The 24,439-nt window shown below is 39.7% G+C and overlaps 1 protein-coding gene across 1 annotated transcript in view; it reads right to left on the reverse strand.

Moving 5' to 3' along the window:
* MSN (moesin) overlaps positions 1-14,236 on the reverse strand; it is a 98,662-nt gene extending 84,426 nt beyond the window's left edge. Inside the window, exon 1 of the mRNA XM_056130146.1 lies at positions 14,040-14,236. Within this exon, the coding sequence (XP_055986121.1) occupies positions 14,040-14,051 (12 nt within the window). The 5' untranslated portion in view covers positions 14,052-14,236. The remainder of the gene's footprint in view (positions 1-14,039) is intronic.
* Between the last annotated feature and the right edge of the window lie 10,203 nt (positions 14,237-24,439).

Consider the following 24,439-nt stretch of genomic DNA (forward strand, 5'->3'; position numbering starts at 1 on the left):
ACCTGCTATGCTATTGCTCGAGCCCATGTGACAAGTAGGCACATAAATATTAATTCCTTTGTGAGTGTATAGAAAATGTTCCTATTTACAAAATTGCATCACATGCCATGCTGGGTTTCATAAAAGGGAGTAATATAAAAATAACTACTCATTCATTTAACTTTCCATTTCCAGAATTTTTTCTCTCCACATCTCTACATACTTTCCATCACCACCAACCTTTCAATTCTACCACCTTTAACAGACATCCTTTACAAGTCATGTCAGAATGAAAAGACTGCCATCAATGAGGATTCTTCCAGTAGCTAATTTTTCCTTGGCCCAGCAGTGATTCCAGCTCAATACAGGGATAAAGCATTCCCAGCTATACCCACCTAACTCTTATCAGGTTAAACTATCCTGGATATTTTTTCCTAATAGATAACTACCATTTTTTTTTCTATTGGCATCCCCCAAGAGGATTCATGGCAGATAAAAGTCAAGTTCATGGCTGACTTTTAGGTGGCTGAGATACAAGTAGGATCCTTGATTCACAAGTGTTAGTATGGAGGAAAAAAGAAATGGTTAAAAGAGATGGTGCTGGAGCAAGAGATATAGTACAGTGGATAGGGTACTTATATTGTACATAACGTACCCAGGTTCAATTCTGGGTAGGTTTCAATCTGAGGGGAACCACCCAAGATGGCCCCTGAGCCCACAGGAAGTGATCCCTGGGTGCTCAAGAGCCAGAGTAACCCTGAGCACTTCCACATATGGCCCAAGAAACAAATAAAAGAGCTCTAAGTGTACCCCATCTACACTAAATAGTTTAGGTCCCATCAGGCCCTTATAGAATTCAGAAAAGTCCTCTCTTTTGAGCTATAGGTCTAATAATAAAGCAACATATATTAAACAAAATGCAACATCATTTAAAGGCTGAACATGTGATGGCTGGGAATGTGGAGATCTCCCTCACTAGAAATCTATCCTCTTAACTCTACTCAAATACATATCGCCAAGCACTCTTCATCCAAAGGCAACATAGCCATCCATGACTCAAACAGAGGAAGTGGAGGGGAAGGAGAGCTTAGCAATTTAAGACTCTGCCAAAAGCAATTTCATAGCCTAAGGAGAAAGCTGTGGTAAAGGGCAGTAAGAGGAAGTAAAATCTCATTTGCATTCAGTTTTGGTTTGGTTCTTGCTCTTCCCCTTCCTGCAGACCAAAGGGTCTTCAATTCTTTGTGGACTCACCAAGACCCAAGTTAGCCAGAAACTATGGTCTGCAAGCTAGACTCTAATCTCCTACCCAACACTTTGGTAGTAGTATAGATCCAGTAACTTTGTACAGCAAAACCATTTCCAGGCTAGCTCTTCAAGTCTGTGTTTTACCTTGAAATGTATCTCTTGAACATGCTTGCTCTGTTTTCTGCTTCCTATTTTCACTCTGACTAAAAACGTGTTATCACTTTCTTTCTCTCATGGATTCCTAATAGGTTTCAATAAAAACTATCTTGCTTCACACATACACACAAACCAAAAAATATCCAAACATGAACACCATTGTAAGTACATTACCGAAATAACAATAAAAATGAAAAGAAAACAAAGAAATCAAAAGCAATCAGTCAACACTTTGTCTTTCTAAGTCTGAGTGCCACAGTAAGCTCTGTAGTAACTAGGTCAAATATCACTCAGAAGAACCCACTGAAAAAGAAAGAACTAACGTACAGATTGATAACAATGTGGAGGTAGGGACAGTGAGAGGAGCAGGGGAATTACACTCCCAATGTCACTCTTTAAAGAGTAGAGAGTAACTTTTCCAAACAGCCACTGCTCTATTTTGTCATGCTAAAAATTTAAATGTCTGCACTCAGTCTAAAAGAAAGAACTTTTTGTTTCAGTACGACTTTGAGGAAGAAGTTTAAATTAATTCTGTATCTTCTTCCTAAGTTAAACACAGATTTGGGTTTATAATTTTTTTACAAAATAAGATGGTTTCAGTAGAGGAGAAAGTTACATTTAAAGTCAGTTAGGAAGAAACAAACTATTTTAACAGGCATGTGGAAATTTGTACATCCTTGTTGATCAAAGATTGCAGTTATCTTTGGTAGAAATATTCAAGTTATAAGCAAAAGATATTTTAAAAGAATTTTAACATTTATAAAATTTTAAAAAGGATGCTGCCAGGGAACAGCTGTTTTTTTTATTTTATAATTCCAAGATACATTTATTGTTTAGTATGTTCAATATATATTTTGATTTAAAATAATTTGACTTAATTTTTATCTTCATGATTCCCTGTGTTCTAAAACTTTCTTCTGAGATTATTTCTATCTGTCCTTAGTATTCTTTTAGTTTAAGAACCTTTTTATAAATTTTTATTAGTGAAACACCATGAGGCACAGTTGTAGACTTACAAATTTTTGTGCTTGGGTTTCAAATATACAATGATTAAATACCCATCCCTCTACCAGTGCCCATTTTCCACCACCCTCTCGGAGAGCCCGGCAAGCTACCGAGAGTATCTCGCCCGCACCGAAGAGGCTGGCAAGCTACCCATGATGCATTCGATATGCCAAACACAGTAACAACAAAGTCTCCAATGGAGACGTTACTGGGCCCGCTCGAGCAAATCGATGAACAATGGGAGGACAGTGACAGTGATGGATTCCAGTATCCCTCCCACCCCCCATACCCCCCTTTCCACCCTGCCTCTGTGGCAGGGTATTCCCTTTTGTTCTCTCTCTCTCCTTTTGGGTGTTGTGGTTTGCAAAAGAGGCAATGAGTGGCAATCATGTTTGGTCTATAGTCTACTTTCAGCATGCTTCTCCCATCCTGGGATGATCCTCCCAACACGTTTTATTTGGTGCTCCCTTCTTTATCTGAGCTGCCTTTTCCCCTAGCATGTTTGGCTGGCCTCCAAACCATGGAATAAACCTCCTCGTACTAATCTCAGCTATTCTTGGTTGTTAGTCTCCTATTGGGAACAGCTTTTAATAGCTGTCATAATCACAAGAATTACTTCAACAGCTTTGTATTGTGAATTGGGTGCAAGTTTTTCAGCAATTCCATACTCAATGAAAAGTTTCTTTCGCAAGAAATCCCTGTGAGAATGCATGAAAGTCCCAAATAACCTTCATTACATATTGTCCTCTTAAAGACTGAACATATATAACAAAATATCATAAAAAGCAAATATTCTCATTGTATATACGAAAAACTAAGGCACATGAAAGTTATTAGCCCAAAGTGTCACAAGAGACTAAAAACATGGTATATTGATTCAGTCCACTATTTTTTTCATTGTACCATTTCTACTGAATTTTTTAAATCCAAACATATATCACAAGCTGTAAACATCAAAACATAAGTTCTTATAACCTAGGCTTAGACAGAACTGAATATAGAAATATAGGCAAAGGGATATTTAACCCACATAGGGAGAAACAAGTCCTTTTCAATACTCAGGAAATTCAAGTGAGAGGGCTACGTATACACAAACAAAAAGACCTTATAAACAGAAAGTATATGGCTTGTCTCTCAGAAATTTAGGCAAGAAATTTATGGGGATGATCCAGCAGAGATAAGGCAGCAAACAGAGATTGGGATAGAGAAAGCACAATCATTCCAGGGTTCTCATATGATTCTCTCTTCTCCCACTCTCCTCTTTTACAAAGAACCTTGGCTCATATTCTAATTAACCCTTTAACAAAAAGAAATTTTATGGATGATATATAAAATTAATAAGTTCTGATAAGGGCTGGAGCGATAGCACAGCAGTAGGGTGTTTACCTCGCACGCAGCCAACATGGCCGACCCGAGTTCCATTCCTCAGCCCCTCTCGGAGAGCCCAGCAAGCTACCGAGAGTATCTCGCCTGCATGGCAGAGCCTGGAAAGCTACCCGTGATGTATTCGATATGCCAAACACAGTAACAACAAAGTCTCCAATGGAGACGTTACTGGGCCCGCTCGAGCAAATCGATGAACAACGGGAGGACAGTGATATAAAATTAAGGATAGCATTTCCTGTACCATGAGAGAATGGGGGACTGTGATTAGGAGTAATTGAGGGGGAAGAAAATAGCTAAATAAGGCAGACTGGAATGGTAATTTAAGATCAGGAAAGGTTCCAGAAGCTGATGGCACAGGGAGGAAACCTTTAGTCATTAGTTCCCTCTGGCAACTGGCTTGAGGCCAGGAGTCAAACCCACAACCTTAACAAAAATACCAGGCTCAATTTCCCCTGGATCCACCTCAAGCACAGTTGGAGCAGCTGTCCATGACCAGTAGTAAAGTGAGTTATAAAGCTGAAGTAAAACAATAAAATAGTGGTAGATGTTCTCACTAACTATATAATAAGTCTACCATGGCCCAAGTGCTATGAGAGAGAAAGAAACATGGGAAAGGAGACTTTGCTATATCCCATGTACACATTTCTGATAGTGTTGTTATTTCCATGTTAGAGAAAAAAATATTCAATCACAAACTAAGTGGGGGGTTTATTGTGGGAAAAGGGAACTTCTTTAAGGTATCCAATCTACCAGGAATATCTGCGAAGATGATTAGAGAGAATTTCAAGTCACTTAAAATTCTTGAAGATAGCAAAGTTTTGTACAATTTAGCTGAAACCAAAATTGGCTAACTTGATCTCCGTCTTCTAACCCTAAACCACAGATCAATCAACCCTGGTACTTCATATATCTGTCAGGCTAAATTTTTCTAGAAAGGATTAATGGGAGTAGATTATACCAGGACAGTAAAATTAGGAAATTTTATGCTAAAAATATTTTACTGGGAAAAATGCCTTCATCTTTCCCAGGTATTTAAGGAAGACTGGTATTAAGGAGCCTGATCAAGTATTATAGGTTTGCTTTGTTCCCCCTCCCAGCATCTGATCCTTGTCACCTTCCAAATACATACTCAGGAAAAGGATTCCTTGGGCTTATACTCTGCTTTTGTATAATCAAGTGTCCACATCTCAACTTTTCTTTTGTGAGGCCATGACTGGTTCTCTGCCACACAAAGTTATCTCCTAAGTTGCATAAAGTAGAAGGCTCAGTAGGACTGAAAAGAATTTCAATCTGTGAGGTTACTGATCACTGGAGCTATCTAGAAAAACATTACTACTAAACAAGCACAATGGTAGGAAACCATATCAGCTATGTCAAAACTTAATTTACATTGGAAAAAAGAGCATGAAATCTGGATCTGTCATCAGGACAACAAAAGAGTTGTATTCTGTCTACACAATGGAATACTATGCAGCTGTCAGGAGAGATGAAGTCATGAACTTTTCTTGTAAATGGATAGACATGGAGAGTATCATGCTAAGTGAAATGAGTCAGGAAGACAGAAACAGACATAGAAGGACTGCAGTCATTTGTGGAGTATAAAACAACATAACATGAGGCTGACACCTAAGGATAGTAGATACACATGACAGGAGGATTGCTCATTAGCTGGAAGCCTGCCTCATGAGCAAATGAGAGAAGGCAGCTGGAATAGAGAAGGGATCACTAAGAAAATGATGGCTGGAGGAACTGGTCGGAATGGGAGATGTGTGCAGAAAGTAGATAAAGGACCAAACATGATAACCTCTTAGGGTATGTATTGCAAATCATAATGCCTAAAAATAGAGAGAGAGTATGAGGAATATTATCTGCCATGGAGGCAGGGGGAGGGTGGGAAAGGGGAGGTTTACAGGGATATTGGTGGTGGGGAATGTGCACTGGTAGAAGGATGGGTGTTTGATCACTGTATGATTGTAACCCAAACATGAAAGCTTGTAACTATCCCAAGGTGATTAAATAAATTTTTTTAAAAAAGAGTTGTGTTCTGAAAGTCACCCTAAGGAGTCTTTCTTCAAGTTCAAGGCTCAGACAATACAGAAATGCCCCAGCTAAAAGTGTCACATTTGAAAGCCCACCTAGCCACATATTAAGTAATTCCTCAGATCATTTTCATTCTTTCCCAAATGAATTTGGAAAGCCACTGGAAGAAGTGAAAGCTGTTAGCGAAATAATGACATAAAGAGAGTAATCACTATACTTTATTCTTTGGTTTAGCTTATATGGCTACATAAAGGAAGGAACATGTCATGTAACTATTTGGGCAACAAGGACAGCAAACATTATTTTACTTTACCCAATTCTGGAAAACCCAGAATATAGTTTCTGTCAACAAACCCCATTAGAAATTTTGATAATTGAGAAAGGAACATTGTTTATAACTAACCCTAGAAAGGGAAACTTGGTCTTTGCTCACATGGACTACTCTGTGGATCCCATTAAAATAATAAACACTGCAAGATTTTTTCATTTCAGATAAACTCAATTTCAAGAAAGCACCAGTCTAAACTCATGTACCAATATGACAACATTTTCCCATCCAGTATGTATACACATACAGTATATACATACAGTATATATCTACAGTATATACATATACTATATATACATATATACATACTATATATACTATACACATGCATACTATATATACAGTATACACACAATATACATACAATATACACATACAGTATATACATACATTATACACATATAGTACGTGCACACATACGTACAATATGTGTACACATGTGTATATATATATTTCAAGAAATTGCTCACAGTCCAGTGAACCCCTTCCCTTTACTCAAAAGGTTTATTTTTCTCACAATTCTTTAATTACAGCATTGTTCACAGCAATATTCCTTCCCACTATTTTATGTGCATATGTCATTTGCCTCCAATTAAATAATAAATCAATAAAGGCAGCAGTTGTGTAACCCACTCAATTATCTGTATCACTTATAGTAAATATATTTTTAAATTAAGCTTACCATCTTATTGGCCACCTTACATACCACAGGATTGGGTATATAGTAGCTCCATAATTATAATAACCATATCTGAAAAGCACTTGTTAAATGCTAATTCTAATAACTATACATGAACTGCTTCCTGTAATCCTCACAACCACCTTGTGAAACCTGTACTATTATTATCTGTATAGTTTAGAAGAAAAGGAAGCATTGAAATTAAGTAACCTGCACTGACTGAAATATGCTATAGCATACAGTATTTAGGGAAACTCTAATGCAGATACCTTATTAATGTAACTATCACAGAGTTGATTTTCTCAAAGGCTTTGTCCTTAGGTAAAAAGAGTGATCCTTATAAAACAGTGAAGTCCAGAAAGCATTTCTAAATTTGGTATCAGAAAAACCAGGTCTTCCTTTCAATACTTTTATCGACTTTATGTGATCAAACATACTGTCTGGTCATTCTAACAAAGAATATAAAAAAGAAATAACTGGACTCTATTAAAAATGTTGAGGACAGTGAAGCTGTAAAATGTAGCTAGCCTTTGCTCCTTAGCTCCCATCAGTGCACAGTATGTCATCCACTACAAAACCCTTATTCCCCGGGAACTGCTAAAAGATTCCAAGGCATAGTCAGAGTCTAAATTATTTCCATATTAAGCAACCTTTGATATGTAAAGAGTAAATCACTCTTCCCATGAGAATGATAACACTATGGTCAGAGACTAAGAACTAGTCCATCAGTAGAATGCTTGCTTTGCATGTGTAGTTCCTGAGATCAATTTCTGGCACTGCGAATAAATAACAGTGAGGAGTCAAATCCTAGCACAGAGGGAAAAAGCACTGTGCACCTTGCAGAGATTGCCATCTAGAAGGCAAACATTCAAATTTTCTCCCCTATAACGGAGGTTGGGAAAATTGTCTTTAAGTTCCAATTCTATTACATTGATTCAAGTTGCTCCTTTTTCTTGGATTTTTGTCTCCATGTAAAACAAAGTTTCTATTAAAATGTCAAGTGCCAACCCTATTTCTCTACGATTCAAAATATTTATGTAAGAAACCTTAGCCAGTTATAATAACGAGCTTAAAAGAAAACAGAAGGCTGAGGAAACTCTAGATTATCCAAAATGCAGACATTTCTGAAATGTTAAGTCCTAAGCAAATGATGGTATTTATCTTAGAAAGTTGGTTAATATAATATCAGATCCCCTATGTCTATTACTATAGCTAAATACCACACGTTGAAAACAACAAGCTAATTTATATACACCAGATATTTCTTTCTGCAGAACTCTACAGAAGGGTCTATGCTAATAATTGGCAAGTGGGCAGTGAAAAAAAAAAAAGATTACTCCATAACTTAGAGACCAGCCGGGTATCCTAGAGGAAAGGGCAGTTCAGATAGAGAAGGGAGCACCAAATAAAGGATGTTTGGAGGATCCTCCCAGGAGGGGAGATGCATGTCGAAAGTAGACTATGGACTGAACATGTTTGCCACTCAATGCCTCTTTTGCAGACCACAACACCCAAACGGAGAGAGAGAACACAGGGGATTGCCCTGCCACAGAGGCAGGGGGGGATGGGGGGATGGGGGTGGGAGGGATATTATCCATGGTGGTGAAAAACGGGCACTGGTGGAGGGATGGGTATCTGATCATTGCATAATTGAAACCCAAGCACAAAAAATTGCAAATCTACAACTGTAAAAAAATAAAAATTAAAAAATTAAAAAATAATAATAAAAAAAAATTCAGTGGGAAAAAAAAAGAAAATCTGTGAAATATCAGTATTTGCAGAGGTTCTTCAATCAATCCAGAATAATCCCAATATAACCTCAATTCATTTTTCTTATTTCTCAGTAAGACATAGAATTTTCTCCTCCATAAGGCAATAGATAAAAGAAAAAACATCCATAAACATTCATGTTAGTTTTTTTCATAATTTTAATTGGAGGTACTACTGTAATAAACCAACTCACAAACTATGCTCCATTTTGAACTCAATACTCAGGAAGAAACAAAATTCTAAAGGTGTAAGGAGACAAGAAGATACATTTTAGCAAGTGCTATTCAACTTTGTATTCTCAGCATAGCCGTAGTACACTGCCTGGTATGTAGAAGGAATTCAAATTTTGAGGAAAGAATGTCTGAATGAATAAACATACAATGTATAAACATACAATTTAAGGCTATACCATCAAGGTTCTCCCAAATGATAGGACAAAAAGTCACATTCAAATGTAACTATTAATAGAATTGCCCCATAACAACCTGGGAAGACTATGAAACTGAAGAAGGACTTAACCAAAGGGTCACATCATTTGGATCACTTTACTGAAGACAAATTTTCTAGAATGTTTGCTTTTTATATGGAAATAGAAGAAAAATCCACAAACCAATGTACTTGCCATACCAACATCAACCTTCCTAATCAATGGAGTCTAAAACCTAACCCACTAAGTGACTATTTCATACCACAAATCAGAGGCCGGACTTGAAAAGCTTTTCAGTGCTTTCAAGCATGAAATGGAAAGCAGGATGAAAAGCAAATTTAGTCAATCATGACATGACTAACTTGTTCACTTGATAAATAGACTGCCCCAGCTTTGTACTGCTTTTATTTTCTTTGGGAAGAGAAAACATGGATAAGTTTTTATAAGCAGAAATGATTGTGAATTGGAACATACAAATGTGAAAAAATTCAGTTCTCTTTGAAAGATCAAAAGGAGACTATTCCCTTAGGGTTGGTAAGTAGTTTAGTGGTAGAGGCTGTATGTCCTGCATGTGCAAGGACATAAATTAAATCCCTGGAACCATGTAGCCCTCCAAGCACCATTTGGTGTAGCCCCAGACATCTCCCAAATACTTGCAGATGTGGTTTTTTTGACCTCTTTTACCAAAAAACCCAAACATTCAACTGTCTAACCCCCAGTTAATTAAGTATCACCAGTAGTGGCCCAGCACTTCTTGGACACTCACCCTACCCAAAAATACTAAATCTAAGTGTTATTAACCTGCAATTACAGCAATTTTCAGCATTTCTAAACATAAGAGATACTGTTACAGGAAGCTAGAGATGTCAAACTAGCAATCAATACCACATCAGTTACCCACTAAAAGAGTAACCTTCTTCTCTCTAACTTAAATGAGAATACAAATTAGTTGATGCTTTCAAGGGTCTGGTAATGGAGCTCTAGTTCTACCAGCCTATCTATGCCCAGAGGAATTTCAAGGTGTTGCCTAAAGGAAAAAAACCAAAATGGTTCTGTATTGCCTACAGTTTTACAAAGAACCAAGTGAAATGCAGAAACAAACAAAAAAGTGGAAGAATGTAAACCCCCTTTTCACATAATCTCCATTCCTGTTTCCTTGCACACCTATCTGTAATCAGGGCTGGTTCAAGTGTTAAAACTCAGATTTTGCCTCAGTCACCAAGTACCACTTTAGTGACACTTGAGTGGTGCAAGCAATGCTAGGAATGGCAGGAGAATAAACAATCCACAAAACCCCAGTTAAAATTTAGCTGAAAGTAAATTCAGAAACATTCAAATACTTCAAGGAAATGGGTTCTACACTAATGGCCACTTTCTTGACATTACCTTGATATGTTGAACAAAAATATAACCAAATTGGAGACAGTTTTCCTAAACTGAACCTCTAGTGAAGACCTAGATTCAAGTTCTACCTCTACTACTAACATAATCCATAATTCTAGGTCACTTCCTCTCTATCTGTTAGTCTAAGCTTCCCCACATATTCTATAACAGGATTTCTGTGCTAAAGAGACAGCAAATTGGGTCCTTGCATTGCATTCAGCTGACCCAGGTTTCATCCTGGGCACTCATCTGGTCACCCAAGCTTCACCAAGAGTGATTCCTGAGTTTAGAGCTTCCTGAGCATAGACAGATGTGGCTCAAAAACCATAAATAAATAAATAAATAGCAAGATTTGACTTGCTGACAACTTTTTAAAAAAATTTTATTACTGAAACACCATGAGGTACAGTTGTAGACTTAAAATTTTTTGTGCTTGGGTTTCAGTTATACAATGATTGAGTAGCCATACCTCCACCAGTGCCCATTCTTGCTGACAACTTTTTAACAAACCAATAACATTTGCCAACAAACCAAAAATTCAAAAATACCCTTAGAATATTAGACAACCTATTTCTAGAGAACCCAACTGAGTCTCAACTGAGTCTTACTCAACTGTGATGTAAACATTTTAAAGTTTTATAACTGTCTTATCACCAGAAAGTATAGATGGCAATCATAATCTTCTCCATTCTGGCTACTAAAACAGAACCCAGAAACTGGCAAATAGAAGTAGAATCCAAGAACTGTAGGAAGTGTTGCATATATTTACAGAATTAAGGGAGCCTGGGTTGTCTAAGACTATTGTCTATAAAACTGAAACCAACTCTGAAAGAGGTTGTAGAGTTTATATGAAGAAAAATATTTGAATTTTCTATTAAGTTCCCCTATTTTCACACTTCAAAAGTAGCCTAACACACATAATGAAGGAGGAGCAGAAAGTGGGGGAAATTTCTTCCTTATTAAGGATGATGATTTAAGATATGACCCCTAGATGTCTCATCTATCGGATGTAGAATCAGAAAACAACCAGAATAACCATCAACTCAAATCAGGAAACCACACAAATGACAACATCCATTACTTTGCCCAAATTAAGCACTTTCTTCGATAAAAGGATCAGGAAACCCCAGAGTGCTTGAAACAATTTGTTTCTTGAACCACTATATCAGAATATGTGAGCATTCTGAGTCAGAATACTGACAGGGAAAATTTTTTCAAGAACCACTATGTAGTAGAAACATCTAAAAACCTGAACTCCAACCTTGGTTCGCTCACTGTGTCCCCTCATGTAGGTCCTTTCTGTAGGCCTAAATATTTTCATAAGAGGAAACATGACAGAGAAAGTGAGTGCAAGTTTCTCAAGGATCTTATACCTCTGTGAGCCTCCAGGATATTCAAGGGAGTCACAGGTTAAGATATGTAAATAGAACCTTACAGCACAAAACTGTGGAACTTAGTAAGACAAGGGGACACAGGAAGGAAATAAGGCTGGAAAAGGGGTCTTGCAAGGCTTCTCGACATTAAGATAGGGTTTAAAAACATAGAGTTACTATTTTAGATAGCTTGCATCTGAGATACTTTCAGGTTAGAGGTGAGTCTATGATGTTAATGTTAACATATGATGTTAACATATGTTAATATGTGACATAGCTGACCAATCCTTAGAACAAAGAGCACTAAACAATTAACTCTCTAGCTTTCACCCTATCAAAATTCAGACCCCTCCTGATTTTCACTTCAATATACATAAACTACCTTCAGTATTCTGCATCGAGGCCTTACCTTATGCTTACATTCTAGTATCTCTCCATACTCAAAAAAGGGTCACCTTTTTTTTATTAGTGAAACACCATGAGGTGCAGTTGTAGACTTACAAACTTTCGTGCTTGGGTTTCAGTTATACAATGATCGAGTACCAATCCCTCCACCAGTGCCGATTCTCCACCACCAATGTTCCCAGTAGCCCGCCCACCCACCACACCATCCCCCCACCCTGCCTAGCCTTTGTGTCAGGGCATTCCAAAAGGGTCACCTTGATGTCTTCCTTGACATCTTTGACTGAGGTGGGATTATAAAGCAAGTTTGAGATAATTCCCAGACCATCAAGTGCTTAAAGGTAAGAGATCTCAGAATTCGAATGAAATATGCCAGTGGAGAAGAGAGGACTGGGCACAAGTCTATAATGGAGAGTTATGCTTACCTATTCAGAAAAAAAAGTTACAACTTTATAATTCAGGAGTCAGTCAAAGAGATATAAAACCACATGGAGGAAACTATATCCCTCTAAGTTAGCAAGAAAGAGAGTCTTTTCCCCTTTCTTTTCAAACACTTTCATCCTTATTTGGGGGAAAGCGAAAGCGAGGAGGAGGGGAGAGACAGAGAATATGTGGGAAAGCCCCATGCCGTAAAACTACTAACAGTTTGAGAGAAGTGGTAGAAACACATACTTGCTAAAAACTTGGTGCTTCTGAAAGGCCAAGTTCTGGAAAGGCAAGAATAACTTGGCAGTCAGCTTGTAATACAGCATTGTGGCAAACCAAGTTAAAAACATAGCCAAAGAACTAGACCCACCAGTATTCCTCTCATACTAGTGACCCTCTGCCCTTCTTAAGGCAGAAAGTCACTATCTCAGAGCTACAAAGCTATAGAGAAGGCATCCAGAGCATAGGCTAGCCCAACAAACTGCCAAAGGGATTCAAGCCAGGGTGGTCACTATGCCTTCCTGAGGGAGTCAAAGGCAACTGCAGCCATTTGGCATGACTTGCAGGAAAGCAAGCAAAGCTCATTATTCAGGAACACCCTCCCTTGTCCCTCCTTCCTAGGCATCCGGCCCCACTAGGCCCCACTCCCAGGAGGTTTCTGCTCTTCTCATAGCTGGGAGTGAAGATCCCAATAGCTATCACCACAGTAGAAAAGTGTGGCCCAAAGGGAGGGGAATCCACCTAACAGTCCAGAGGTGATGAGGAGATAGAGTCATTAAGTAATGGGAAGGGCAAGGATTTGGTGAGTGGAGAGAAAGAATAAACCCTTCTCCTCTTAGAGGTGAGATACACCTCTCCTTAAACCCCTGTCTGGTGAAATGCTGGCACTCCTGGGTAAATCAAGCATCCTCTGGGAGTCCCTCCACAACTGTCTCCCCCTGCCCATAGTGGGAAACAACTGAAGTCACCTGGGAACACTGTAAAAATGTTAAATAGGGCTGAGGAATCTGTCCTGAGAAGCTCCCTCCTCGATTCTTGTTTTTCTGTTTTAAGCTTTGTCCACCAGAAAGGCACCAGTTCCTTGAATTAGAGGGAAGTGTTCTCCTTAGAGTCTTTTCTGAGACCATGGCCCGTCAGAGGCAAGAGAAGAACTTGGGCCATCAAGTAAATCTTTAACACCCCTATTAATTCATCCCAGAGGACTGTAATCTGAGAAAGAGGTCGTGCCTACCTGGTGCACAGTTCTAGCCCTGGAGCCCATCACCCCGCAGAGCTCTCTAGCGCAAGACCACCCCGCTGCCTTTCCCCACCCTAGGCCTTCCTGGAGTGCGCGTCGCGGGCGGGTTGACGGGTGGCCGATCAATTTACAGGCCATTGGCATGGGGCTACAAAGAACAGCTAGAGCTCCCGGGGTACGCAGCGCCCAACCCAGGCACTCACCGTCTTGGGCATAGTGGCGACAAAAGCGGCGGAGTTGGAAAAGTTTGGCTGGAAGCTGTAGGGTAAGGCTGATCACGCAGCACACACTATGTTTAGACTCTTGAGTCTGACGGCTTGGGTCCAGTCTCTTGCTAGAATCTGGGCGATGGCTCGGCTTCCTGCTAACGGGCCACGACTTCACAAACCCCACCCAGGAAAGAGCCTCCCTCGGCGCGCAGTCTGCTGCTTTAAGAGAGCCGGCTTCCGCGTAGCTCCCCGCCCTCGTACCCGCCTACTTGCTGGCGGGACTTTGCCCCGCCCAGCCTAACCCAATCCAGCAACACCCAGCCCTGGCTCCGTTGATCCTGGGCACAAAAGCTCTTACTACTTATCCAGAGTCACTCTGATCCTTATGCCTTATGCAGCCCGGCAGTCTAGCTCCACTGAAACAGTACCTAACCTAGGGCCGCACCCTGGCCATGCCAACAGTGGCCCTGATGGTTATCAGGAATTTAGTGCTTATCAAAACTGCCTCTCAAGAGAGCTCTGACTCTTCATACCTTTTTCCTGTGTGTATTTGTACTCATTTTCCCTGTGGCTTTCTCCCTGAGAACTCAGCAGCGTTCCTGGGACCGCTCAAACCTAATATCCCTAACAACTCCTCAGAGGCCTTAACATTCCTCCGTGTCTCCATGAAACTTTTCTTGGCTAAAATGTCTGTTTTTCCAACAATATAGGCCACCTTCTGTAGTAATCAATTCCCCTTTCTAACCACATTTCCTTCCCATTTGTACCAAATTCCCACTTTCATCAAAATTGGACTCCTCCTACCATCTTTCCTCTAATCACTTTTCTTCCTTCACTATCTTCTTCAAATCAATGCCCTGATCCTTTAGCCCTCTAATTCAATATAATTACTGATTTATATTATTAATGTGATAAGTTATCTGGTAGGTTAGGTGCACCCAAAGTCCAGTCCCTTGGAGTGTTTCTTCAAGCTTCCCTTCTACATAGCACAGCGGGTAGGGCGTCTGCCTTGCACGCAGCCAACATTGCCGACCCGAGTTCGATTCCTCCGCCCCTCTCGGAGAGCCCGGCAAGCTACCGAGAGTAGTTGATATGCCAGACACAGTAACAACAAAGTCTCCAATGGAGACGTTACTGGGCCCGCTCGAGCAAATCGACGATCAACGGGAGGGCCTTTACTTTTCCTCAAGATCACAGAATCTGAGGGCATCAGTGTTGTAGACTATAGCATTTACCTGGTTAAGTCTGCGCTTTAGATGGAGAGTGACAGTATATAGCTCGTTTTTCTCTTATGTGCTGCAATTATATGGGGACATGGTTTATCTTATGGGAAGAAAAGCACAACATGCCTCAGAAATTATGAGCCCAACTTGAGGAACTGCCTCAAAGGATATATAAAAAGGATACTTGGGATAGGTGGCCAGGACATTTGACTTCCAGTCATAGCTTTGACACAAATTCACTCTGTAATCACAGTGTAGCCTTGGGTAAGCCCCATTCCCTTTGCATTTGTTTCCCTTTCACAACTAATAGTGGATTGGAATTCTGGGTGTCCAAGGTCCACTGTGACATTATTAAAGCATGAGAAAGGAAGGAGAATCCCTACAACAAAAATGAGTTTGCAATAGTTAGTACATAAGAGCTGACCTTGCACTCAGTGAGACTGAAGAGATAGTACAGAGGGTAAAGTGTTTGCCTTAAACATGGCCAACATGGGATCGATCTCTGGCATCCCATATGGTCTCCTGTGCCTGTGCTCTGCCAGGAGTAATTTCTGAATGCACATCCAGGAGAAAGCCTTAAGCATCACTGGCGTGAACCAAAACCAAAACAAAACATTAAAAACTAGCTGACCTTGAACTCATGAATTAGCTGTCCTATTTCTTGTTCTTCTGTTTTCCAACTTCAATAATGTTCATGAGTCAATGCAGCTACTATCCTTTGATGAGTACTTGGGCAATCAAAGTTGCTGGACTAGGTAATGTCCTTTAACTGAATCCTTGGCCTAAAAAATTCTAGCACCTTCCAGAAAGACGCAACTGGACTAGCATTAACACTACTCTTATTTTTATTTAAATTAATTGCACTGAATCACCATGAGATACACAGTTACAAAGTTGTTCATGATTGGGTTTCATTCATGCAATGTTCAAACTCAGTCTGTCATCAGTTTACATTTCCCATCAACAATGTCCCCATTTTCCCTCCTGTCACCCCATCCAATTCGCTCCTCTTCTATGGCAGGCACTTTTCTTATTTCTCTTTCTCTCACTCTCTCTCTCCATTTCTTTTTCCTTTTGGACATTATTCTGTACAATAAAGCTACTGAAGGGTTAACATTTTTGTTCCTTTAGCTACTTTCAATTCTCGGTTCTTGTCTATAGGGATCATTTCCAACTATTATTGTCATAGTTGTGCAATATTTATCCTAACTTCCCTCCCCACCATCATTTGTATCAAGATTCCAGCGGTGGAACTGTCCTCCTGACCTTGTTTCTACTGTCTTGGGTATTCAAAACTGACTATGTTTTGTTTTTAATATTCTATGAATGAGTATATTAATTTTATTTCTGTCCCTCTCCTTCTGACTCATTTCTTTCTTTTCTTTTTGGGTCACACCTGGGGTTTCACAGGGGTTGCTCCTGGCTCTGCACTCAGGAATTACTCCTGGCAGTGCTGAGGGGACCATATGGGATGCTGGGAATTGAACCCAGGTCGGTCATGTGCAAGGCAAATGCCCTACCTGCTGTGCTATTGCTCCAGCCCCTCCTTCTGACTCATTTCAATCAGCATGATACTCTCCATGTCCATCCATGTATAAGCAATTTTCATTACTCCATTTTTCCTGGTGGCTGTTTAGATGTACCCTAGTGTAGATGTACCCACAGTGTAGATGTCCATAGTTTCTGTATCTGTCCTCTATTCTCTAGCACTCTACTTGTTTCCATATTCTGGCTAATATGAATAGTACTGAAATAAACATAGGAGTTCACATGGCTTTTCTGTGCCTTTTGGCCATTTGTATTTCTTTTCTGAGGAAACTTCTGTTCATTTCCTCTCCCCATTTTTATGGGGTTGGAGGTTTTTTTCCTTGTACAATTCTACTAGTTTCTTGTATATCCTGGATATTAATCCCTTATCAGATGGGTATTAGGTAAATATACTTTCCCATTCTGTAGGCTTTTTCTGTATTTTGGTCACTGTTTCTTTTGAAGTGCAGAAGCTTCTTAGTTTGATGTATCCCCATTTGTTTATGTTGCTCCACATCGCTATCCATCAGGGAAATGCAAATAAAAACAACAATGAGATATCATCTCACACCACAGAGACTGGCACACATTCAAAAAAGCAAAAGCAACCACTGATGGCGTGGATGTGGGGAAAAAGGGACACTTTTTCACTGTTGGTGGGATTTCCCACTAGTCCAGCATTTCTGGAAAACAATATGGACAGTCCTTCAAAAACTAGAAATTGAGCTTGCATATACCGCAATACCACTTCTGGGAATATATCCCAAGGATGAAAAAAACACAGTAGAAATGACATCTGTAACTATATGTTCATTGCAGCAATGTTCACAATAGCCAAAATCTAGAAACAACCCAAGTGCCCTAAAACAGATGACTGGTTAAAGGAACTCTTGTACATCTATACGATGCAGCTGTCAGGAGAGATGTAGTCATGAACTTTGCTTATAAATGGATAGACATGGAGAGTATCATGCTAAGTGAAATGAGTCAGAAAGACAGGGACAGACACAGAATGACTGCAGTCATTTGTGGAGTATAAAACAACATAGCATGAGTCTGACACCTAAGGATAGTAGATACACAGGACAGAAGGATTGCTCCATAGCTAGAAGCCTGCCTCATGAGCAAAGGGGAGAAGGCAGCTGGAATAGAGAACATATCTCTAAGAAAATGATGGCTGGAGGAACTGGTCGGAATGGGAGATGTGTGCAGAAAGTAGATAAAGGACCAAACATGATAACCTCTCAGGGTCTGTGTTGCAAACCATAATGCCCAAAAGTAGAGAGAGAGAGAGAGTGTGTGTATGGGGAATATTTTCTGCCATGGATGCAGGGGGAGGGTGGGAAAGGGGGGGTATACAGGGGATATTGGTGGTGGGGAATGTGCACTGGTGGAGAGAAGGGTGTTTGATCATTGTGTGATTGTAACCCAAACATGAAAGCTTGTAACTATCTCACAGTGATTCAATGAAATTAAAAAAAAAAAGATGGCTTTTTAGCTGTGTGATTTGGGTCATAGGTTAAATTCCCAGAAGTGGTATTACTGCTTAGTATAGAAGCTCAATTTCTAGTATTTTGAGGAATGCCCACATTGTTTTCCAAAAGAGGTGGACCAGTTGGCATTCCCACCAATGATGAATGAGCATGTCCTTCTCCCTGCATCCACGCCAGCACTGGTTTCTCTTGTTCTTTTTGATGTGTGCCAGTGTCTGTGGTGTGAAATGGTATCTCATTGTTTTTATTTGCATTTCCCTGATAATTAGCGATATAGAACATTTTTCATGTGCCTTTGGGACATTTGCATTTCTTTTTTTTTCTTTTTTCTTTTCTTTTTTTTTTTTTTTTTTTTTTTTTTGCTTTTTGGGTCACACCTGGCGATGCACAGGGCTTACTCCTGGCTCTGCATTCAGGAGTTACTCCTGGCGGTGCTCGGGGGACCATACGGGATGCTGGGAATCAAACTCGGATTGGCTGCATGCAAGGCAAACGCCCTACCCACTTGCTATCTCTCCAGCCCCCTGCATTTATTTCTTAAGAAAGTTTCTGTTCATTTCTTCTCCCCAATTTTGATGGGGCTGGAGGATTTTTTCTTGCAAAGTTCTACAGTGTCATATATCTTTTATGATCATAGGGCATTGGGTGAAAAATTTTTCCATTTCATGGTCTTTCTTTGCATCTTGTTCACCGTTTCTTTTGAGGTGCAGGAGCTTCTTAGTTTAATGTAATGGTGTTTTGTCTTTGAAGAAGCCTTTAGCTTCAATGTAATGGAGGATTCTGCCTAAGTTTTCCCCCATGTACCTTATGGATTTAGGTTAAGGTAGGGCATTTGCCTTGCACGCAGCCAACATTGCCAACCCGAGTTTGATTCCTCCACCCCTCTCGGAGTGCCCGACAAGCTACCAAGAGTATCTCGCCCGCACGGCAAAGCCTGGCAAGCTACCCGTGACGTATTCGATATGCCAAACACAGTAACAAGTCTCACAATGTTACTGGGCCTGCTCGAGCAAATTGATAAACAACGGGAGGATAGTGATAGTGACAGTGATTGAGGCCTTTAATCCATTTTGATCTGACATTTGTGCTTGGTGTTAGAGAGAAATATGAGTTCATCTTTGGCATGTAGTTTTACAATTTTCATAGAACCACTTGTTTATATATACATATATACATAGATATTTTAATTAATTGCTGTTTGATACAGTTACAGACTTACAAACTTTTGTTATTACATTTTAGTCATACAATGACCAAGTACCCATCCCTCCACCAGTGCCCATTCTCCACCACCAATGTTCTCAGGATCCCTTATGCCACCCTCACCCCATCCCTCCCCACCTTCTGCCTCTGTGGCAGGCACATTCCCTTTTACTCTCTCTCTCTCCTTTTGGGTCTTATGGTTTGCAATACAGATAGTAAATGCCCATCATGTTTGGTCTAGTCTATTTCCAGCATGCATCTCCCATCCTGAGTGAGCCCTTCAAGCATCATTCACTTAGTGATCCTTTCTCTATCCCAGCTGTCTTTTCCCCAGCATGTGAGGCTGGTTTCCAAGCCAAAGAGTGATCCTCCTGGACCTTATCTCTATTATCCTTGGGTGTTTGTCTCCCATTCTTTTACTTTATATTCCACAATTCTACGTGAAATGAGTCAGAGAAAGAGGGAAAGACATAGATCCACTTGTTTAAGAGGCTTCCCTTACCCTTTTCACATTTCTTGTTTCTTTATTAAATATTTACCATATATTTGATGGTCTATGTCAGGATATTTACCTCTATTTTCTGTGGATCTGTTGTTATTCCAATATCATGCTGTTTTAATTACGACCACTTTGTAGTACAGTTTGAAGTTGGGGAAGGTGGTGACACCCATCTTCTTTTTCCCAAGGATTTCTTTAGCTACTCATAGGGGATTATTGTTCCATATGAATTTAAGGAGTGTTTCGTCTATTTCTTTGAAAACTGTCATGGGTATCATTATAGGAATCATTGCAGTGACTTTTGATTTGATGTGCTCTTTGCAAGGCTTGAAAGTTTTAATTAGCTTGAGGATTATATTGTCAATTGCTTAAGCACTGATCTTTACAGTTGGCTTGTACAGATACAGCAGATGGCTATTGCTTTTATCACTATTTCACAGATTTTTTTTCTTACTGTGACAAGTTGACCTAGTTACTCCATTAATTTCATTGAGATTTGTAGAACTAGTCTGTCAGTGAATTAGGACTGTCATATTCCACTTGCCCCCAATGTGAGAGGTGGGTGCAATTTTGTAGTTTTTATGCAATGGTAGAGATAATCATAAGTTTCTCTACAGTTTTGATATCAATAATCAGAGATAAATTGTAAAAGAACTAAGTCACCGCAGGATCTGACATCCATTCCATTAGATAAGAAAGCATATGGAATTTTATTAGACTTAAAGAATAAAGTCTTTTTTCTGAGAAGTAAGAGATCTGATAAACATGATAGCTTATTATTATGTTTGTTCTGTCACTGGTAAGTTCCCCTTATGTACCAGACACATGGTTGGAGAGAGTAGTGCAAGAAGAAGAGAAAATGCGAAAATATATCAGAAATGTGTCAGCCCTAGGGAAATTCAACTTAGATGGATTCAGCCGGTTGAATGATATCTCCTCTATGGCTCTTCTCCAATTCCCCTTCACTCTATTTCTTTCCTTCTCCTCTCTATACTCATTAACAGTTTAAAAGGTATTTTTCTGCTACCTCATTAGGTGAATACATGTTTAGGGATTGAGTCTTTCTGATGTAAATATCTCTTTATCATTAAGAAGTTTCCCTCTCCATATCTTAAAACTTTTTTAATTTTGAAATCAATTATCTGATATCAGTATGGCCTCCATTTGACTTTTTCTGTGGGTCGTTTGCTTCAAATATTTTCTTCCAACTGTTGACTTTGAGTCTGTGTTTGCCATTATTATTCAAGTATATTTCTTGTAGGCAGCAGAATTTTGGATTCAATTTTTCTAATCCATTGTGACACTCTGTGCCTCTTGGTGCATTTAGGCCATTGAAATGAAATGAGGTCATTATCATGGAATTTTGTGCCACCTTTCTGAAGAAGTTTGGCGTATTTATAAAATTTTTCTTGTCTTAAAGTATTCCCTTTACTTTTGTAAAGATGGATTTGAGTCTATTAACTTCCTGAATGGTTGCTTATCCATGAAATTCTGTATTGTTCCTTCAAATATGAATGAGAATCTAGCTGGGAAGAGTACTCTTGGTGAGGTGTTCATTTCATTGAACTTTTTTTCTTTTACTATATATCCCACCATTGTCTTCAAGATCATGGGGTATCATCTGATAAATTTGCTATAAATCTTTGTTTATTTGTTTTCTGGGGGACATGCCCAATGGTGGTCAGTGGTTGCTCCTGACTTTTCACTCAGGAGTCACCCCTGGTACACTCAGGGGACCATGTGGGATGCTGGGAATTGAACCTGGGTTGGCTGCTTGCAAGGCAAATGCCCTACCCACTGTATTATCTCTATTGCCCCATATCAGCTGTAAATCTTTTAAATTTTCTTTTATCAAATCACCGTGAGGTAGAGCATCACAGAGCTGTTTATGATTGGGCTTCAGTCATAAAATGTTCCAATGCCCATCCCTCCACCAGTGTACATTTCCCAGCACCAATGTCCCCAGTTTCTCTCCCACCCACCCTCAACTCTCCACCCCCACTCCACTCTGCCTCTATGACAGGCATCTGCTGTAAATCTTAAGGGTGATCCTTTCTATGTGATTTCATTTATTGATCCTGCTGTTTTCAACATTCCGTCTTTATATATGGCTCTTATAATTTTGATTTGCATGTGTCTGGAAGTGGTTTTATTTGCGTCTTCTTGTGTCTCCTGAATCTGGGTGTATGTGCTCTTCAACTCTGGTAACATGGGGATGGAGTGATAATAGAGGGGGGATGTGCTTGACCCAAGTTCTATCTCCGGCACTCCATGTGGTTCCCTGAGTCCATCAGGAATAATCCCTGAGTGCAGAGCTAGAAATAAATCCAAGCACGGCTTGGTGTGCTTCCCCTCCAAATAACCCTCTATAAACTAGGTAAAGGTAAAGGCCCTCCCGTTGATCGTCGATTTGCTCGAGCGGGCCCAGTAACGTCTCCATTGGAGACTTTGTTGTTACTGTGTCTGGCATATCGAATACTCTCGGTAGCTTGCCGGGCTCTCCGAGAGGGGCGGAGGAATCGAACTCGGGTCGGCCTTGTTGGCTGCGTGTAAGGCGAACGCCCTACCCGCTGTGCTATCTTATCTATTGCATCTTCATTCAAATTACTTTCCTGGTCTCTGAGACTCCATTGATTTTTAAGGTTTTCCTCTTGAATTTATACCAGAGTTCTCTTTCCTGCTGTTAATTTTTTGAGTCTTTTTTCCATATTCTTCTGTTGTCTGTAGGTTTTCTGAATCTCATCTTGGAGGTCACTGATTTTTGTTCTCAGCATATATTACTCTGCTGCTGAGAGTGAGTTTTTCCATTTCACTTACTAAGATTTTATTAGTTCTGTCATTTCTGCTTGTAGTTTTCTAATTTTTGCTTTCATATCTCATGTGTTTTATTGGATATCCATTCCATTGTTTCTTTGAGCTTTTATAACTGGTTATTACCAGTTGAGCCTTCAGAGCTACCATCTTTGCTCATAAACATGGTAGAGTACTGCATCACTTTCTCATTGTGACTTGCTGTCTGGAGGTGTGTTTGAAGTTGTGTGGATTGGTGACTAGAATTAGACTGTCAGTGCATGTTCTTTATGAGATACGGTGATGTGAAATATTGTGCTGCTGCTAATGTCACCACACACTTTGCACTAGTCCTGATATTGAGATGAAATGACAAGTTCTGAGTGCAGATTTCTAGCTAGGATCTGAGACGCTTTGTGCCGGAGTACAACAGATAGGGTGCTGTCCCTGCCTATGGTTCACCCCATATATTTTTCCTGAGTCTGCCAAGAGTGAACCCTGATCACAGAGCCAGGATTAAGGACTGAGCACAATAGGGTAAATTCTCATTCTCACGTCCCCCCCCCCAAAAAAAAACCACAAAAACGCTTTGATTTCACTGGGTTTGGCCAAACTAAACACCTACTTGGGATCTCCCAGGGCAGAACTGGGTCCTAAATGGGTGGTTTTTGGGCTTCACTAGTATTCTGCCTTGTGCTACCAGATTATAAGGAGTCATTGCAGCCACCAGCTGGACAATCTGCATATATTAATATTTAGAATATGTATTTTAAAATCCTTTTTTAGCAAAGAGGTAGTAGCATTTATACACAATAAAATACTGTTCAGCTTAAGAAAACTCAAAATCATGCTATTTGCCATTATGTGAGTGAAGGTGGAGAGTATTATGCTGAATTAAGTAGTCATAAGGAGTGGTATGGATACTGAATGATCTCTCATGTGTGGAATATAAAGAAACGAATTAAGTGAGCAACAAATCAAAAAGGAAATAGTACTGAATAACTAGACTACAGCATTGAGTTTACCTGGGTATGTGTGGCTAGGATATATCCTTGGGATTTTGGTGGAAGAAAGTGGTAGGTTTGGTGTTGGAATATTGTATATACAAAATCATTATCATTGACAGTAAAAACGAGGAATTATATAATGTTCAATAGAAACAAATGCTGAGATATGGTTAATATATCTGTGATATGAATGTGTTAAGTGTGTGTGTGGGTATACTGGTGGTGGGTTCTTTACACTCTGGTGTTGGGATTGGTGTTATAGAACTGAAAATTGAAAATCAGAATATTTCTACTATTGTAAAAATAAATTAAATAGCCTAAAAATAACATAGTGTTAAAACAATTAAATTTGAGGTATAGGAAAATTTCTCAACTGTGGAAATAATTTGTTATCATAGTCACTCTCATAACACTCACAGTATATCGCTCAACTTCCATCCACATTCTACCAAATTTACTTTATCTGTGACAAAGGTCATACTGACTATAGTACTGTAGAACTGTCCTCATGCTGTGGATCAATTTGCTCGAATGGGCACCAGAAAGGTCTCCATTGTGAGACTTGTTGTTACTGTTTTTGGCATATCTAATATGTCACAGGTAGCTTGCTAGGCTTTGCCATGCGGGTGGGATACTCTCGGTATCTTGCTGG

The sequence above is a fragment of the Sorex fumeus genome, unplaced genomic scaffold (assembly GCF_029834395.1).
Source record: "Sorex fumeus unplaced genomic scaffold, SorFum_2.1 ptg000073l, whole genome shotgun sequence".
NCBI lineage: Eukaryota > Metazoa > Chordata > Mammalia > Eulipotyphla > Soricidae > Sorex > Sorex fumeus.